Source organism: Pipra filicauda, unplaced genomic scaffold (assembly GCF_003945595.2).
Source record: "Pipra filicauda isolate LSUMZ 115617 unplaced genomic scaffold, ASM394559v2 scaffold13_size5146498_pilon, whole genome shotgun sequence".
In the NCBI taxonomy this organism is placed as follows: Eukaryota; Metazoa; Chordata; class Aves; order Passeriformes; family Pipridae; genus Pipra; species Pipra filicauda.
Genome location: NW_024103874.1, coordinates 1,200,077 through 1,217,470, shown reverse-complemented (window position 1 = coordinate 1,217,470; position 17,394 = coordinate 1,200,077). Strand labels below are relative to the sequence as shown.

The 17,394-nt window shown below is 42.9% G+C and overlaps 1 protein-coding gene across 1 annotated transcript; it reads right to left on the bottom strand.

Annotated features, from left to right (window-relative positions):
- Nucleotides 1-496: 496 nt before the first annotated feature.
- FAM210B (family with sequence similarity 210 member B) lies at nucleotides 497-6,960 on the bottom strand. Its single transcript, XM_027710581.2, has 3 exons — nucleotides 6,738-6,960; nucleotides 4,594-4,766; nucleotides 497-3,177 (listed from the first exon to the last, which is right to left on the bottom strand). Exons 1-3 carry the CDS (start codon nucleotides 6,888-6,890, stop codon nucleotides 2,961-2,963), a joined length of 543 nt encoding a protein of 180 aa, XP_027566382.1. The 5' UTR covers nucleotides 6,891-6,960; the 3' UTR covers nucleotides 497-2,960.
- Between the last annotated feature and the right edge of the window lie 10,434 nt (nucleotides 6,961-17,394).

The window sequence follows — 17,394 nt, the reverse complement described above, 5'->3', positions numbered from 1 at the left end:
ACTGGTTGTCTCTAACAGCAGCACAGCTGAACTCCTCCTCTGTGGTCACTGAGTAAGTTTAATTCCCACCTCTGTCAAAAAGGAAGCTGGTATAAAGTTCTTTTCAGAGTGCTGGTACCACCAAGCAGGTACACTTAATTAACAGCAACTGCATTAATGGAAAAAAAGCACTTAAGTACTATCTTAAATTAGCATGAATGACTATCCCTCAATCCCAAATCAGGATTACAAGGTAAGTACCAAAGGTATTGCTCCTTACCTTGGTAATTTATTTAGACTTTAGCCTGCTTTGTCCTTTCTTAAATGAATTCATTCAAACACAACATGATCTGCAAGCACTTCTAAGAGAAAGGTCTGGAAAGTATTGTTATCAAATCGGATATGTCATATTAATGTCTGGCATTGGAAGACATTCTTTAAAATGTACCAAGGGTCAGGACCTTTGCCACCAAAATCTGCAGACCAACTATTTTCCAGTAAAACACTTCATGCAAACTAAGAGAAAGCAATTTATTGTATTTTCATTATAAGACTTCAATGTCGTCTTCACTATTTTACAAACGCTTTTAAAAAAATGATCCTTTTACAAGCAAGGATTCTAGAATTCAAAATATATTCTCAAATTAATTTAAAATATACTTTGCCAAAAAAACACTTCATCTAAACAAATTGCCAGTAGTTTATACAACCATCATTATAAGTAATCTGAATTCTGGTCATAATTTATATGAAGCTGTTTCTTTTTATAGCAAGAAAACTAGTGCTGGTGCCTTGTAATGACACTTGCTTTAAATTATTCCAGCTTTACATGTGATTTTTGAGAAAGAGAAGGAAGAGTAAAAGCTTGTTCTATCAAGTTCAGGACAAAACAGACTTAGCAGAACTGATTCTAAATAAAAAACAAGGCTGCCTCATACTTATTCTGGAATTCTTTTATTATTATTTGGCTGTTTTCTTACACTCTAATTGCAACATAAAGTTCTTGACTTCTAGCTGAAGCTTGTGGAATATTTAATATACTTGAAATCCAGGTAACTGTGGGTTTGATGTAAGGTGCACTTCAAAATATATATTCTCAAATTAATTTAAAATATACAATATACTTTGCAAAAAACCCCCTTCATCTAAACAAATTGCTAGTAGTTTATAAAACCATCTTTATTTTAAGTAATCTGAATTCTGGTCATAATTTATATGAAGCTGTTTGTTTTTACATCAAGAAAATTAGTTTAGTGCTGGAGCCTTCTAATGACTTTTAGGTACATTTGCTTTAACTGATTCCAGCTTTACATGTGATTTTTGAGAAAGAACAAGCTTTGACTATTCCTTCAAGTTTAGGACAAAACAGACTTATCAGAACTGATTCTAAATGAAGAAAACAAGGCTGCCTCATACTTATTCTGGAATTCTGTTATCTTTGTACAGATGGAGCTGGGGAACTTCAGTGCATCCAACCTGCCTCTGGATTGGACTTTCTATGTGAGGAAGGAGTTAAGGTGCAATTTAATTTTATGGCAATAGGCTGCTCATAACAAGAAGTTATTTGCTTTTTCTCTCCCTCAGCCAACTCTCATCCTCATCTCATGATTCCTTCCTCTTAATTCACTAAATTTCAGAAAAAAAAGTTGATCATCAGGGCAACTTCCTCTCTTTTACTTTAATCAAATTCCTCTATGGGCAGATGTGTCAGAGCCACCTTGGGGCCAGTGTAAGGACAAAGAGAAGGTGAAAAGACCTGGAAGGAGGAACAGGTCCAAAACACCACAGATCTGGCTCAGCCTGTCTCACACCAGCACAGTTCTGAGTCTCAAAGCCAGGCTTACCCCAGAGTGCTACCCTGACTACTCAGTTTTGGGATTCAGTCTTTAGTTGGAAGGTGGAATGTGAAAATGCACATGTGTATCTACATTCTAATAGAAGTGGAAGGAGAAGCAGAAAAATAGAATAAGGAAAGGAAAAGCAGCTCTAATTGGTACATTCACCAGTCTCAGTCAAAACCATAGGAATTGTTCCTCAGAAGCCATGAATTGGAATGTCTGGACTTTGGGTGCAGGTTTAAGACTCCTCCCCAGGAGCAGAAACTGCTTGGGTTACTTTTAAGATAAAAATGTGTTTCCGGTACAAAGCCAGATCTCAAGACATTAAAACACCACAGCTTGTCTCTGACTTGATTCTCTTTGGAGCGTGTTCACATAGGAGGTAACTCTGGTTACACTGATTTCAGTAGACTCAAGATCCCTTCTGAGACTATAGGCATAAAAAAAATTAAAGTAAAGCAGTTCAGTAAGACCAGCTCCCAGCCTATAAATAAAACACATTTTCAAACAATAAAATCTTGGAATATGGAAGCAGTACAATGGAGCTGTAGTTTCAGACCAGTGCACCACCTATTCTGGCTAAAACAATTATCACTGCAATAATTAATCACAGGGGTACTCCCACTAAAGTTAGTTCAGTGTATGTGTTGTACTGCAAGACAGGCCATAATAAAACCCTTTTCTAACAAAAAAAACATCCACTTGCCACTTTAGATTCCAATATAAACCCTTACCAAAAGAACTACCTGTGTAGTAGGATATTATTCTACTGGAAAAAGAATCTTACTGTTTTTCAGCTACACAGTAATGAACTAATGCTGAGACTCAGTTCTGACAAGGAAAAAAATTAAGGCCCAAAAAGAAAGATTGTAAAGCCCCAGGATGTGTTAAGAGACTGCTCGTTGTAAAGCATTTATACTACTAGCTGCAGTGCAAACCAGATACCATTTTAACAGGTTTTTCCAAAGGAGAGGTGGCAAAAGGGAAAGAAGGTAAGGATAGCATTTTTCACAGTGACATTTACCTGAAAGAACAAGTCAGAAATGCAAGGTGAAGTCAGCACGAACATAGAATCCAAGGAAGTCTTTTAAAGAAACTTTGTGGATATGGAGCATTTAAAAACCCAAATCCAGTGACAAATCATCATGGGTTGGAGGCAGGAGGTTTGAAGAACCCGATTTTGCGGCAGTACCGGACAACAAAGGGCACAGAAACCACTGTGATGCTGATCCGGACCGGAGCAAACAACTTGTGCACAGCATAGGCCAGGACGAAGGTGCTGGTGCCTGCAGCCATCCTGGACTGCAGGGAGGATTCACTGAAACCAAGCTTCAGGAGAACTGCAGTCATATCCACACCACTGGGGGGACAGAGAACAAGACTCCTTTAGTTAATTCTAAGGTTTGTATTTTTTAAAATATAAAGTGCAGTTTAACGTGGCACACTTCCAGCTCTGGAACTGATGTGCAAAGTAGATGCTGTTAAATATTGAAAACGATGGGTTATTTCAGCAGTAACAGCTTAAATTACTTCTGTATCAACAACACATGCAGTATTTCCTGATTTCAATTTTTTTCTTAAATTGGCAAGTTCCTTGTGAAGTCAAATATCTCCTCAGTTTTCCAAATGTACAGTTGCAGCACGTGCATGGAAAATACTGATAGAATCACAGAATGGTTTGGGCTGGAAGTGATCTTAGAGATCATCTAGTTCCAACCCTTCAGCTCAACCTTTGGAGAGAAAATAATCTGTTTTTCCACACAGGGATTTTCAAAAAGTTAGTGTGAATCTGTGTTGGAAATGTGTCTTTCCAAATTTCACAATAAAGTCTATCCTGTCTCTGGAGGAAATGTATCACTTAAACATAGAATAATGCAAACCAAATGAGGTACCTGTTGTTGGGCTTAGAGTGTTCTAACACAGGGGTACAAAGCTGCTACAATGAGAAGTATCTTATCTAAAATCTAGCAAGTGAAGGAAGTAGTATGGATCTCAAATGAGCATTATCCACCAAATCCATGAATATTTTAGTTCTCTATACACATAGCAGCTTTCATCAAGGTTCCTGTGTTTGGAGCAATTTTTCAAAAGAAGATGTTAGTGTGACTTTTCTCCCTTCAGTTGCCAGTACAGTACCTTTTAACTGGGAGTTCATTGTCACCCTGTGCCACAAAGTAGTAAATGGGAGAAATTCCTGTATTCCCACTGGAGTCAGGAGGAAGCAGCAGGGAATGTTTGTCTCCTCAGCTGAAATACCTCATTTCAGCAGACATTTGTACCTGATGCACTCCCACCAAAGCCACACACACAATTTCTGTATACATTGCATGTTCTTTTTACTCTAATCCTGTTTTAGTGGCCGTTGTTTCCCGCAGTTGAACTGCAGAAACTGTGTTCAACACCCAGAAAAATAAGTTTATCTCTAAGCCCCAATGCTTTTGCATGGCTCTATCTCTACAGACCATGGCACTGTGTGAGAACAAGAGATATCTCTGCCAAACAAAGACATTCTTTCCTCTGTTCAGTTACTCTGGTGCAGTCTCTGCTGTTTTCACTGACGGTAAAACTGTGCAAAAATATCATGCACAACTTCTCTCATGGCTGATGGGAGATCAGACCCACTTATGGACCCATCCACACTCAAAATTCAGGTTACTGTGTATAGATCCTACAGGCATAAGGTACACGTCTCCTGCCAGGAATAAGCACAATGCTTAATATATTTTTCTTGGCCAAACCACTACTTTGAGGCAACAGACAACTGTACAAACCTCACCTTGACACAGCCAGGTAGAAGATTCCTAGAGATACTAATGAAATTCCAACATGGAATGAAACCCCTACAGCACCATATTCTTTAAAAACTTGTTTCAGCTGCTGGGATTTGTTGAGTTTCTTGTTCTCCCCACTGGGATCAGTGGCTGTGTATTTGGGGGGTTCACGTGCATCCTAAAGAGAAAACAATTAAAAGTATTTATTAGTATTAAGCACAAGGTCAGTTGAACCAATGTGAAATAATGAAAGCAGTGTCCTGCAAACAGTGATTTGGGAAAACAGTAACACACTTCTGCTCTTTCACATCAGCAGAGCAGATGCCTGTGGCAGAGCCCAGGCAAGGTCCCTTTTCCCAAGTATTCCTATCAAAGGGATACACTGAGCTTGGTGTAAGTTCTTGCATAATTCAATTTTCATAATTAAAATCAGATTATTTTATCCAAATGTGTTTGGAGGCACACCCACACAAAGAGAGAGATGAGACTGAGGTGGCAGAGCCCCTTGCTTACACCCACTGCTCAGCTTTCTGCAGTGAATTCTTGGAATGCAGCTTTTTATTCCAGGGCTAAGCAGCTGGTGGCACTGGAAGCCAACCTGATACCAGGCTGCTGCTGGCTTAGTAATAACTCATTGGTGGAAGAAATCCAATGTTTAAGTTCCTATAAATCATCCTGTGTAGATCAGCTGATAAAAGGAAGAACTGCAGAACTGCAAGTGTTGACAGCAACGAGCAATTCTGTTGCCACGGTGTAGACAACAACTACAAGGACATGCCAGGGCTGGTGTGAAGAGCCCAACTGCACTGAAAATGTTTGTCAGAGTAGAAGTGATTGACAGCTTTTTATCTGGGCACATTTAAAGTGCAAAACTTCACACTAAACAGACCCCAAAGCAAACTGAAATCAGACACTGTTGATAGCAACAAGACAGCCCCTGTGCTTGCCAGAGAAGAAATACCAACAGGAAGAAAGCATTGCTACAAAAGCCTCAGGATTTGGCAAATGAGGAAAAAAACACTCAAAACCATTTTTTAAGCAAGCTCACTAAAGAAAAGAATGGATTCATAGTTAGACACTCTAATTACTTTCAGCCCCCGGAAGGAATTAGATTCCATGATTGTACTCCATGGCTGCTGCTTCATTGTGTTTCAGAACTCACCCTCTTATTCTTCAGTGTTATTATAGGAAGGAATTATTTACTGGGGAGGAGGGAAAAATGCTGTTTTGACTCCCAGCTTGTAAAATTTAAATACTGAGTTACTGAATGCAACTATCTGAATAACAAAATAGTTTCATAATACCTTCTGCCAAAAGCTGTCCCAACAATTCAATCACTGCCACATGCTTAGTCAAGAACACTCATTTATTTTACAGCATCATTTTCTTAAAAGCCAAGCATGGTTTGAATGGTATTTTAAAATTTAATAGCTTACAGTGAATTTTTCATACGAACAAAGATGATCGTTACCTATTTAAGGAGCCAAACGTGGATTTTCCTCAGAAAGCTGCTGAGAAAACAGGATCTGACAAACTACAGAGGTACATGAGCCTCAGGGGAACTGTGGTACAGATGGATTATATGTATTCACCCCTGTTCCCAGTCTCACACACCAGGCAATTTTGGAATGATATTGAAGAAAGACGTTAAAATAGAATCACTTCAGCAGATGTTATTTGGACCACCCAGGGTGGTCATGCCCTGAATAATGCACAGCTTAGCAAAGAAAGCTGCTGCTGCTACAGTATTTCTGCTAGAAACACAATTTTATTCACATAATTTCGGTGATTTAAGGCATGAAAACGCGTCTGAAACATCCTGTTATGCTTTGTAACGAGGCTACAGAAATCACCCCGCAAATTAAAATGCAGAAATTAAAACTATAAACGAGGCGTATCGGAAAGCTCACGTTCACAGTCTTGGCACCAGCAGGCGTAAAACAGCTCCCCCCGTCTCCTACAGAAACCGGGGATAAACACGATCTCATGATCCCATGCCCCCGGGTTGGGGGGGTGGGATGGGTGGGACCGAACTTCTAAAGGCACCCCAAAAAAAACCCGAAAAACGCTTGGGAGTCAGGGCATTTTGTGCTTTAACCCAAAGCTCGCCCGCTCCACCGAGAGGCGCCCCCTCGCCCCCCTCACGTACCTTGGCGGAGCTGCCGGCGGCGCATCCCCGGGGGATCGGCAGCGGCACCGGCGGCCGGAGCGCGGCCCAGGCGGGCCGGGGGACGCGGGGCCCGGCGGGGCCCGGCGGGCTGTGGGGACACAGGCGGGGACACAGCCGGGCCAGGCGGTACATGGCTGTTCATGGCACCGGGGCGGCCCCGGCCCTGCGCGCATGACGAGCCCCACACACACCGCAAACCCGCCTCCTTAAAGCCGCAGCGGCCCCGTTCGCGGGGCTGCGTGAGGCGGGGGCACCTTCCTTTAGTTTGAAGCCGTTTCCGTGTCACTCAAGGGCCTTGTAAATAGTCGCAGAGCCACAGGATATCCTGGGTTGGAAGGGACCCACAAGGATCGTCGAGTCCTGTCCCTGTCCCTGAGAGCGTTGTCCAAAGGCTCCTTGAGCTCTGTCAGCCATGGTGCTGTGCCCGCTGCCCTGGGGAGCCTGGTCAGTGCCCCACCACCCTCTGGGGGAAGAACCTTTTCCCGATATCCAACCTAAACCTGCCCTGACACAGCTCCAGCCGTTCCCTCGGGTCCTGTCCCTGGTCCCCACAGAGCAGAGCTCAGTGCCCGCCCTTCCTCTGCCCCTCCCGAGGAAGCTGTAACTGCAATGAAGTCTCCCTTCAGCCTCCTCTTCTCCAGCTGAACAGACCAAGTGCCCTCAGACCCTCCTCTTTCCATCTTTCTTGTCGGCTCCCTTCAGGCACTAGAAGGCCACAATTAGGTCACCCTGAATCTTCTCTTCTCCAGGCTGAACAGGTCTTTGGTGACCAGTGACCTTTGGTGACCTGAGGGAATGAGCCTGGCAGAGCCCAAGGAGCATTTGGACAAATTGTCTCAGGCACATGGTGGGATTGTTGGGGTGTCAGGTTCCCTTCTCTCAGCCTGAAGCCATTCCCCCTTGTCCTGTCACTCCTGTTCCTGACAAAGAGTCCCTCTCTGGCTTCCATGTAGCCCATTCAGAAACTGGAGGGTCCTTTGAGGTTTCCACACAGCATTCTCTTCTCCAGGCTGAACAGCCCCAACTTTCTCAGTCTCACTTCATAGAGAGGTTGCTCTAGTAGCCTTATCGACTTCATGGCCTCCTTTGGACTTGCTCCAGCAGTTCCATGTCCTTCTTATGTTGGAGACCCAGAGCTGGAGGTCCCACTGCAGGTGGGGTCTCACCTGAGTGGGGCAAAGGGGCAGAATCCCCCCCTCACCTGCTGCCCTCACTGTGGGATCAGCCCAGGACACAGGGGGTGTCTGGGCTGTGAAGGCACATGGCCAGGGCATGTTGAGCTTCTCACCCACCAGTGCCCCAAGCCCTTCTCCTCAGGGTTGCTCTCAATCCATCCTTCACCCAACCTGCAGGTGTGCCTGGGATTGCCTGGACCCAGGCACAGGACCTTGAACTTGGCTTTGTTGAACTTCGCACAGTCCCACCTCTCAAGCCTGTCCAGGTCCTGCTGGATGCCATCCTGTTCCTCCAGTGCGTGACAGCCCCACAGATCAGTGTCACCAGTGAACTTGCAGAGGGTACCCTCATACCTGTGATCACGACTTTGTCACAGCTGCCATGGCTGCAGTTTTCCGAAATGGCTCTGTGCCATCACAGACACTCCCTGTGGGGGGAAGGGTGAATATCACATTAACTGCATTAATGTCCTCAAACTGCACCTCAGTGCTGAACCCCAGCAATAAAATCCTGCTCTTTGCCCAACTGCAAAGCCTTCCCTCCTCAGCCACGCTGTAGTTTCTGCAGCGATGGAAGCACAGAGGGCTGAGTACAATGGGATAACTGTGTCCCATAAACAGAAGGGCTTCCCTCTGGAAGAACTTGTGCTTTAGGAGTACAGACTGGAGCGGCATAGGACAACACTGAGTGTTACAATGCTGGAACAGCGTGGTGGGAGGCTCTTGTTAAGTGCAGTGCACCACAGAACAGATGGGTTTCAAGAAGGATCTCGGAGGAAGAGAGGGGGAGAGCTTTGCTTGTATTGAAATAGGCTGTTCTGGGTATAATCAACAGGACTGCCAGTTCTAGGGTGTTTTTCCTTGAGTTCTTGCTTCATAGATCTGGTCTCTCTCTGAATGCTTTGTAGAAAAACACTTTCTTAGAACACAATTTCATCTATTTATTATGTTTATTACTGTTCCAAAGCAATTTGCTAATGTGTTTTCTATGACTGTTTACACACCAGAACTACCTGAGCAGACAGATGATATTACTGTGGCAGTGCTTTAAGCAAGACCACACTACAATATTGTCCTTTTTGTTTCTGAATAATAAAAAATCTCAGGAATTAATTCTGGTCTCAGCGAAGGAGATGTCAGTGAAGTTCCACTGGCACAAGCCACCTCTGGGCTCTGCACATGGACACGGACACTTCCCTGAGTTTGTCTGGTGTATCTAATCTATTGTGGTGTATTGTAATCCATTGTGGGACAGAGACCACAGAGCTGCTCTCCCATGAGAGATGTGTTACACTGCTGCTGGACATCTAGAAATCCTGGGCAAGTGCAGAAAGGAGCAGGAGGTCAGCTAATGAGGCATAAAAGCATTAAGGCTGGCAGTTTTATGTGTACAGTCTGTCTGGCTGCTGTCTCCAAAATCTCAGTGGGTGGTTTTGCTCAGAAGCAGGAAGGAACAATATAGTAAACATCCAGTGATATATGCTCAGTGAAAAAGGAGCAAACACTGCCAAGATACCTTAATGGGAAGATGGTTTATAAGTGCAGGGGAAAAAGACATTAACTCTGTCGTGCTCACTGTAACTAAGACAAAGGGGAGAGGGTACAACTCATGTAGTTTACTATTATTTTCCTTTTTTAATTTTCCAACAGCCAGATAGTGCTGTTCTGGTTCTGTGTTATTTGTGCCATTGCAGCTACTGTTTATCATCAGTAAGTGGAAAGCTGGGAAATGAGCTGAGAGACACCAAAGAGGCAGTAAGTATAATGTCACCAGAAGATGCATTTGGATTCCTGTGAGGCAAAGACTTTTCCATAATGGCCATTCTGTATAATTTGTCAGAAATGTTTGTCATGCTTTTATCAGAATGTGTATGATGCAGTGACATAGCAAAGGTATCTATTATAAACCTCTTAGATAATAATTTCCCTTCCATAATTTGACTTTTTGAAGTCAAAATCTCTCTGGGTTTGTCAGCGCTGCAGGAACAGTGATAGAACTGAAATGTGCAATTTCTGTAACTAGAAATCAATGTTGCAGAGTTGTTCAATCTGTGGTTTGCCAAGAGACCAAGCTAAATTCTGCCCCTGACGCTTGTGGGACTCTGCAACGAGCACTATAGGTCAGGAGTTAAATCCATTTGTAGGGATAAATGTGATTAGTAATTCAGTAGCAGCCTGCATGTAAGAATGTCTTGGTCCAACTACAAGGATGTTTTGATGATGAAGAAGTCTTGGAAGTCTGCTAAGTTTTATAAATTGCATGAGAGCAAATTCATTACACGTTTTTCAAATCATTTAATCTACAAATAATTCAGGGATTGTGAATGTGCTAGTTCCAAAATATAATGTCTTCTAATGGACACATAGGAATTGGTTCCTGTGTGAGAGAGGGAGGCAATTGCTTCTGCGTGCTGGAAGCCGTTTCATTTAACTTTATTACCAATGTAGTAATGCCATGTATATAAATATAATGAGAGAAGCTGGGAGCTGATCATGAACCTCGTTCAGAAAAGGACCTAAGGTAAATGTTTTCATACTATAATAAATTAAGGGCATGGCATATGAACTAGTTTTAAGTGACCTAGTTCTTTAGTGCATTGGCTTTTCACATCATGTTCCAGGAGTGTTTAAATCATGAAGGTGAGATAATGTGGCTAGTTGATGAGATGAATATGAATTAAAATTATATCAGGAAAGGAATATCCATATGCAGTTGATAAACATTTTTATTAGGAAATTCTTGTGTCACGAATGTTCAAGTACATACAGTCAGCTTTCAGGGACATCTTTCTTCTCGAGCAAAACCAGTGAAAACTTGGTATCTTCTATTCAAGTGGGAAAAGTCTGCAGTGCCAGGATAGCTAAATCCAAAGGAAACCAACCCGAGTATTTTTGTCTGTGAGAGGAATTTAGGGTAAGAGAAATCTTAAACAGGACTGCAAAGGGGGAATTATTTACTTTATTTTTCTCCAAGTCCTTGAAGAATGAGGCTGTGTGGGCCTCTTTCCTTTCCCTGACCTGGAGAGGTGTGGGAACTTCCATGGTTGTCCAAGCAAGGGGAGCCGTGGCTTCAACTGAAATCCTTTATAAAGAAAATCAGGCCATTTATGTGATGACTTGTGGGATCCTCTGCCCAAAGGTGAATTTCACCTACTAAGCAGCTCTTGCTCTTTGATTTCTTAGTCTTGTTGAGCAAAAAAGGTGTGTAAAGTAAAACCAGAAGAAAACAAAGGTGAAAATATCCATATTGCTTGTATTTATAGCACCTGTTGCTGATTCCATGTGCACATGTGTGTGAGCAGACTTGCTGCTGAGCACTGAAGGTCCCTCTCTTTCTTATGGAGTTCTCATAGTTGTTTCTGGATCTTTGTCTTGTAGCTGACACAAGTCAGCAGCATTAATTCTCCTCTCCACAAGATCCTCCCCAGTAATCTTCTGATGAGGTGATTTTTCATCTGGCTTGTGTGATGTGTAGCCACTTGGTTCTGTGTGAGTGAAAATCACATCCAACATCTCCTGCTGGGTATGGGATTGACAGCCCCAGCAAGGCAGGAAGGTTGTTTTTTCGCAGACCAGCTAAACTGCAGGGAGTGACAGCAGAAGCAGCTTCCTCGGCACTCACTAATGTGTTTCACCCTGATGTGGAGGGTAACTTGGCTCCATGTCCAAACAGCTCTTCGTCTTTTTGCCTGTCCCTGTGTGCACTGAGGACACACAACTTCCTTCACAGAAGCCACCAGCTGTTCTCACCTTGCAGTAACTGGGTTACATATGAGGAGGAATAATTGCTGTGCTCATCACCGACCCATTCCAAGTTTGAAGACAGACTTTAACATTTAACTCCAGTCACCTTTTTTGGTATCCAGAAAAGTTTGCATAAGTCAGGTCTGGGAAGAATTTACCATTCTCTACCCTTAGATTGATATTTATGTTGCAGTGAAGTGTAAACAATTCACTCAGGTACATGGGGTTTGGCATTTGGATAAGATTTCTGATGGCTATTTGTTTATCATTCAGTGCAACCCACTGTTTATCATTCAGTGCCGCCCACTCCAAGCAGAGGTGTCTGCTTTAGACCTGCATCTCTGGGAAAGAGCTTTCAAACTTCTAAGCCACATGAAGTTGAGTAGCCCAGGGAAAAGTGCAGTGTCTTGTGTTGATTACTAAACGCAGAGAGGGATGTAAAATGATGCTGTTTAGTGAGTTCTGTTTAATGTCTTCTGCCATTAAAATGGGTAAAGGGGTATTTTGTAAAGCGAAAAATTATGGGGCCAAACTTGGAAGCTGAGCATTTAAACTGCTTTGCTTCCTCAAGGTGTTTTACACCTCATCTGATTCCCATGGACTTTCAAAGTTGCACAGAGACTCTTCTTTAGATCTAAAACCTTCTTCTTTAGATTTAATTTTTGATTCCTCTCTCTACTGTACTGATGATAATTTAGCTTCATGACAACTTAATAAAAATTAGGCAAGGGCTGCTCAAGACAATTAGGAAGAAGATTGTCCAAGGCCAGGTTGGATGGGGCTTGAAGCAACCTGGTCTAGTGGAAGGTGTCTCTGCCCATGGCAGGGGATGGAATGAGATGATCTTTAAGGTCCCCTCCAACCCACACCATTCTGTGATTCTATATGATTTGTATTTGTTTTTCTAAATGTTCAGCAATTTCAAATTGTTTTTGCACTACTATGAAAGTCAATTGTCCTCTTCTCCTTGAGGCTTAAAAGCCGTAAATAATTGATAACATCCTCTTGTAGCAGCCTATAACTCACATTCTCAAGGGCAGATTTTCCTACCCTTTGCTCCTTCTCAATATTACTGTAAAGCAAATTGTCGGTCCATTTAGTTGAAACAAGTAACAGCCAAGGGCAGATTCCCTCTTTTCCACCACTCACTGCAAAATGCCATAATGAGATTCTGCTCAAACAGCTCAGGGCAATGCAATATTCAATCTGCAGTGCACTCAGAAAAGGCTGATGTGAATTACTGAGCACAGTCATCAGCCACTGTTTGTCTGAGGTTACTGGAAATTGTTCCCACACCTTGCTGGTGGTTCCACTGCTCCGCTGGGACACGGCCTTGGAAGGGACTGACGCACACGCTCTGTGCTCTTACTGCGTGTGAGTGCATCTGGCAGCTCTGGAATATACACCTTTAGTTTGCCAGGGAGGTTCTGATGTCATTGGCCATAAGGGAAAAAACCTTCTGTGAACTTCCTTAAAGCTTGGATAAAGGGACCAAGGGGGTCCTCAACTCCTGCCTGCTCTACACTCATGAGCAGAGCAGCAAGAGCCTTTGGCAGAAGGGGAGGTCCTCCTGCTTGTACCTTATGTCTGCTCTTGGATCTGAAGAATGGCTTCCCACTCACCAAGAGTAGGCTTAGATTAGATAGTAGTAAAGAATTCTGCCCTGGGAGGATGGGGAGGCCCTGGCACAGGTTGCCCAGAGAAGCTGTGGCTGCCCCATTCCTAGAAGTGTCCAAGGCCGGATTGGATGGGGCTTGGAGCAACCTGGGATGGTGGAAGGTGTCCCTGCCCACGGCAGGAGGTTGGAACAAGATAGTCTTTAATGTCTCTTTCAGCCCAAACCATTCTATGATTCTAAGTATTCTGAGACCAGCAGAGCAGCAGGTGCAGGAGGAGAGGTGCCTTCCTTTGGTGTCTTCTTCTGCTGTTTTCTTTCAGCCAGAATTTGAGATACACTGACTATTGTAACTAATGTGAATGACTAAGCCTTAAGTAATATGTATCACTTGCATTGATACAGGCATTTAATAGATGTGAGTAGCTTATAATATGAGCCCGTAGCCAGAGGGCACTGTACATTATCCCCAGAGTTAGAAGCAGCCTTTTAGTCTGCTGACCTTTCTAACAATCCCTAACAGTGGTGAATAATCTTTTAAAACGTCTGTCATTTATCAAGGATTTATGTCACATTTTCAAGTGTGATTTGGTGAAGTAGGACCACTACAACTAGAGACATTCTGTCTAGAGTTGTCAGCTTTGAGATCTTACAAAATAAGGAGCCTCTTTTTGGGCTCTGGCATGTGCTGCCCTGTTCTCAGCTGTATTACTGGTGCCATTAGTACCTGGTTCTGATGTTGCTTCATGGTGGTGTTTATTAGATGATCTCAAGAGGAGAAAAGAGCCCATTCTTTGGCTCTGGGCATGTGATAACCCTGTGACTTGCCATGTTCTCTTTGTGGCACTGATTAGCTGGCACAAGCACCCACCCATCACGAGTCAGCAAGTGTGAACACAGATATTCCCTCTGTATGTGTGAAGTCTTTCATGTGTGTGGCAGCTGCTGCTTGAGAGTAGGCATTGTAGGAGCTTGTTTGGGGCCTGACTGATGTAGGGAGACTTTAGCAAATTATCTGCAACAGCAGGAAGGCAGGATGGAGGGGTGTTGCCTGTCTGCAGGTGGATATTTCTCCCCCGACAAACACATGCCTTACAGAGTTCAGTCAATGGATGGCACTGCTGGCTTTGCACAGCTGGGCTAGTTTTGGGAGCTGGCTTCTCTAGTGCATTTGTGACTCATTGTTCAGCTTAAACCATGTCTGAAAATGTGCTGTTGTAAAGTGGTTACTTCAATAGTAGTCATGCAGTTCCCCTGGAACAAGGAGAAAAGAGAGTGGGATGCTGATTATGGAGAAGGCCTAAAGCACATTTTATTAATATAAGCTCAACCTGCTTGGGCTTGACCTGGATCCACTGCCAAGTCTGAGCACATCTGCTTCGAATGTCATAGAATTGTATCATACAATCGTGGAATGGTTTGGGTTGGAAGGGACCTTTAAAGCCCATCCAGTTCCACTCCCTGCCATGGGCAGGGACACCTTCCACTAGCCCAGGTTTCTTCAAGCCCTGTCCAACCTGGCCTTGGACACTTGCAGGGATGGGGCAGCCACAGCTTCTCTGGGTAACCTGTGCCAGGGACTCACCATCCTCACAGGAATAAATATGGACAGATATCGACTAAATTGCTGAATATTTTTTTACTGCTGCAGGAGGTTTTTTACTTGTTCTTCAGGTATGCATCCAGTTGCCAAAATATTCTTTCAAGAACTACTTTATAAACTCTACTACAAGTAGCAAGTCTGGAGGAAGTAGGCTCAGAGGTATCCTCAGCACTAGGGAAAGAGGGAGAAAAGCTGTTATTAATTATTTCTTATAAATAAGGAGTAGGAAATTTTTCATTATTTGTTATCCTATGGGATAGTACATGAGAATTCACTTATTATTCAAAGATTTAGCAAGCTTACGGGTTTATTATAGACTACTTCTCATTTGAGCTTTCTGAAGCAAATTCTTAATTACTCTGTTGTAAATCCAGAGTTTGTAAAATGGGAGATAAGAGCAAGGAGATAAAGCAATGTGAATTTAAAGGGGGAGCCAGAAAGAAGAGCTGAAAAATTGATAGCAATGAGGATCTTGAATGCTGTACAAAGGTTACCAAGCATTCAAAGAGAAGAAGAAACAGAAAAAATGAAAAGGCAAAGTTAGGAGCAAAGTTATCTGTGAACAGATCTTCACAGAACAGGGTAGGGTTTTAAAAAAATAACCTGATTCCAAATGCTCCTAAAGAACCTCAACCTGATAACACTCTTGGTTTAGCTGGATGCAGTTCAGTGATGTGAATAGTGTTGCAATGGTATAAAACTGACATAAATCACATTTATCTGTGCTTTAATTAGCAGTCCTGTGGAAACCCCAAGTGGTTTCTGTGGTGCATAACCCCCACATACTAATTGGTCACTTGCCTTCTAGAAATACTTTCCAGATAATTAAGAAAAATAATAAATTGGGAGATTGTTTTTGCTTCTAATTGGGTGTCAGACATATTGAGCCCTTGAAAAAGTGAAGGTTTTGCTAATCATCAAAACCCATCAGCTTTCGTTGGTGCTACCTGCTTTGTTCTGAGTTGTTTGTGAAGTGTCAGGTTTTTAATGGATGTTACATGCACAGATAACCGAGGGACTTTGGTTTTGGAGAAGCTGTTCTGCTGCCAAAGTGAGACTGAATTTTGCTGGCCTGAAAATAAGGTATTTCTCATCTTCGGGGTTACAAAACCTGATTTTGCCTGCTATTAGAAAAGCCTTCAGCTGCCTCTGACAGTACTGCAGGCAAAGTAATTATACTGGAGAAAAAGATCTAAAATATGCTTTGTCTGCTTTAAACTTCACTAGATTAAGCAATTCTGCTTTGTGCTGTCTCATGAAGTAAATAAACATCAGAGTGTATCAACTGCTGAGAATGGGCCTTATGAATTCAGCTTTTTGACACGGTCTTTGGGATTTGAAGTTCCTGGATGATGCTTGAACCCACAAACATTAGGCATGTGCTTGTAAGTGGTTTCCATGGAAATAGCATTAAAAGGTATTTAAAGAGTAGAAGAAAAATGTACACATCTTTTACAGATTTTTATGCCAAAATAATTGATCCTAAAAGCTGGTGTGAAGCAGTTCACACGCTGATGCAACAGGGCACAGAGATCTTTAGTTCTGGTTTTGTTAGGGGTGAAGTATTTCTAAATGCTTGTGACAGACAAACACTGCAGAGAGAAGTTATATAAACATTTATAATTCTGCTTTATCTTCACTTTATGTGCAGAGGAACTGTACTGATAAACACTTCAGCCTTTTGTAAGGCAGTATTTAACATCACTGTTTATTTCCCAGTGAACAGAAAGAGCTCAGGCTTAGTTCAGATTCTCTCTTTCTCTTTTGTTATCAGAATAAAGTCAGAAATTTGGGAGATAAAAATGAACTCTCTGGTCTTTTTTGAAGTTGAGCACTGGAGTAACAAAGCAGGGCATTCAGCACTCACAGACACCTCAGAATAATAAACCAGCACGTAAACAGACAGTGAAAAAAAGGGGGGAAACTAGCCTGTAAAAAACCCCCAAAACCCTTTCTGAGTAACTCTGCCTTTTCCATGGGTAACTGCAGGGTGCAGGGAAGGGAAAGAAAAGGGTGGGAATGGGGGCAGAATCGATCGGAGAAGCAGAATCGCGTTACAGGCTGCCAGGGGACTGCCAGAAAATGTACATTATTAATTCAACAAACCTGAAACACGCCCTATCAGGGTCATTTTGAATTGGGCCACTGTTGCTCCAGTGCAGTATCATCATCAGGGCTGGATGTGATGAAATTAAAGAAACTGGGAATGTTAATTGTGAAGCAGCTCGGCTGCCTTTGACTGGTAGCGACAGTGTCATCCAGCTCTGCCACCTGAATAGATTTTCTCCCACACCATTGGCAGACACTAATTTTTAGCAGCTGATAGACCCCAGATCAATAACTTACATAATACATTTCCTGAGCCACCTGCAAGTAAAGTTTACACATGAGAAATTGGAAAGAAACAGTCTGGAGCTCGTGATACCCCACAATGGGCAAGGCTGGGAGAGGCCACAGTGGGTCAGCTGCTCCAGTTCTCTTTCCCATCCCCTCTTACAG